This window comes from Buceros rhinoceros, unplaced genomic scaffold, assembly GCF_000710305.1.
Source record: "Buceros rhinoceros silvestris isolate BGI_N320 unplaced genomic scaffold, ASM71030v1 scaffold42667, whole genome shotgun sequence".
Classification (NCBI taxonomy): domain Eukaryota; kingdom Metazoa; phylum Chordata; class Aves; order Bucerotiformes; family Bucerotidae; genus Buceros; species Buceros rhinoceros.
The window spans coordinates 28,821-31,169 of NW_010423537.1; the positions used below are offsets into that span (position 1 = coordinate 28,821).

Sequence of the window (2,349 nt, forward strand, 5' to 3'; positions counted from 1 at the left end):
CTTTTCACCATCAGAGTGGAATGCAATTTATCTTGGTCATCATTTTTAGTAGCTGCTGAGTTACAGAGATTTGATTTTATATGCAAGCTGGATGTATTTAAATAACTTTTGGATTTGTGTGGTTAATAGTAACTTTTCTTTGGAATGCCTTACTTGAACACAGGTAACGCAAACACGATTCACGATGTAAATGACTGCATGGTCTACAATCGTAACTGTATGATGCAATACTGCTTCAAAACAGAAGACTACCTACCTGTGCCATAAAGCATGGCCAGCAGAATGGAGGAAATCCATGCAGTGTCGCTATATCCAATGCCAAATTCACGGATAAGTTCTTTAAAGAAGACACTAACTGCCTTAGGGAAGGCATAGGAGAATCCTGTGATGATAAAACAGCCGAAAAGGACAGCCCAGCCCCAGCCTCCGTCAGGGGCTTTAACACCAGACGGACCATCATCAGCTACTACAGCTCCCATGGCGAAGCTCGAGAGTGTTCCCTGAGAAAGAAAAAGCAGTTACAGTCTACAGACACTGGGACAATTCTCTAACCCAACCTAATCATCTAACCAAGAGGCAGGACTGGCACTACAGTTAAAGTTACAAATAGGATGTGGACGTTTCAAATACAGTTCTTGAAGATGCAGTGCAATTTTAACTGCCTTGTTTGGGTTTAGTCCTTACAAAGCTTGCAAAAAAAATACAGAAAACTGAGAGGCACACAGCTGTGTTTTAAATGAACATCGGCTCACAGCTCTCTCAAAGTCAAAACTGGACTGCAGCCAAATCACTGTTTTGTAGGAAAACGGAAGCCCTTGCAGCAGTTCAGGGGTGTATTTGACCGTCATGAATACGTGACATCCACTGCATTGAAGCCTGCCAGATTTTTGTTACAAGCCCTTGTTGCGTGAAGCTCCTGGACTGAGCAGTTCGGAGACCTGGGTGTAAATTGTGGAGCATCACAAGTATCCTGTGCCACGGTGGACAAATCACCCAGGCTTTTTGTTCCCTGCTGAGGACAGTGGTACAGCCCTGACGCACGGATATCTTGAAAGGACCGGCAGATCCCTTTGATCTTCTGATGAGCTATCGGTTTTCATGCATCGAGTAAGTACCTAAGCTAAACTCCAGTGAAGGCAGTTTTTGTGGGCAGCAGGAGACGGCAGCTGCAGCAGTGCTCAGTACCACCGTCTGCCTGAAGCAAATACTTTCCACTTAACTTTCCATGTTGTTATTAATTACCAGCAACTTTTTCTAATAGTTTATTTGATAAGTCTTTCACATCATACGCAGCATATAAAAAATCTTTTCTCGTAAGAACGTTATGTACTAGATAGTAATGCTGCAAAATTTGGAAAGACAGGGCGAGGCGGCGAGGGGCAGGGGGGTACACGCTGAAAAGGCAGATAAAGTGACCCTGTGTGTGAAGAAGGCGGGAAGGTGTCGCATCGCAGCAATTAGATGTTTGTAGTGTGTGTGTGTTAGTTATAGAAATCTTGAAGATGTTAAAGTGAACTTGAAACAAGTTATACATTAAATCTTACATATTACATATATTAAATCTTACACCTTACACAAAAAATGACCTTCTCTTTTAAATGCATTGACTGATTTTTCCTCTTGGGCCCATGCTTCTCTACGACAGTCCCACAAAGAGGAGTGCAAGCACAGCTGCTCATCAGAGATGTTCATCACTAGCGAATGCTTCTGCTTTCGGATGTACAGCTCTGCACAGTGATTGTTGTGCGTTGGGAGTTATGTGGTTCGTACAGCCGTATTTCGTAACCCGACTGTATGGCACAACATCTAGCCGATGCAGACCTGTCTAGACAACTGAACACCGAATGCATAATCCTTAACAGGCCCCATGAACGTGGCATTTATACCAGCGCTTCCACTTCTTGGAAGAAATGACTTCGTATACATGATGGAGAAATAAACCTGGCCACGCCTAGAGCTCTTCTGTTACCCGAGGCTATACAGGGGCAGTCAGCCTCACACTGCGGGCTTCATCTCTGGTTTTCTTGAAATCAAACACAGACAGAAAACAATTTGTCTTAAGTCCATACAGCTAGAACATAAAATGGTTAAAAAAGAAGCAAAACAGAATACTTCAATAAACCGAGACATCTGGGTGCCTGCTCCTACAAACAGCTGGTTTGCTGATGGCTGTAAGAGTACGTAAAAACGCACAGCCTGTTCGGCTGGGCAATGTCTGCACCAGGCTTTGGGTCGTGAAGTCAAAGTCTTAAGATGCATCTGCCAACCCTCCTGACACTGGGATCTGTCCACCCTTCGGAACTGGTTTTCGCAGTGATTTCTGTATTTCACTTTTCATGGCTTGGCTTC

At 43.9% G+C, this 2,349-nt stretch overlaps 1 protein-coding gene across 1 annotated transcript in view; it reads right to left on the bottom strand.

The window, feature by feature from the left end:
- SLC16A3 (solute carrier family 16 (monocarboxylate transporter), member 3) overlaps nucleotides 1-499 on the bottom strand; it is a 4,424-nt gene extending 3,925 nt beyond the window's left edge. Inside the window, exon 1 of the mRNA XM_010140443.1 lies at nucleotides 257-499. Within this exon, the coding sequence (XP_010138745.1) occupies nucleotides 257-479 (223 nt within the window). The 5' untranslated portion in view covers nucleotides 480-499. The remainder of the gene's footprint in view (nucleotides 1-256) is intronic.
- Between the last annotated feature and the right edge of the window lie 1,850 nt (nucleotides 500-2,349).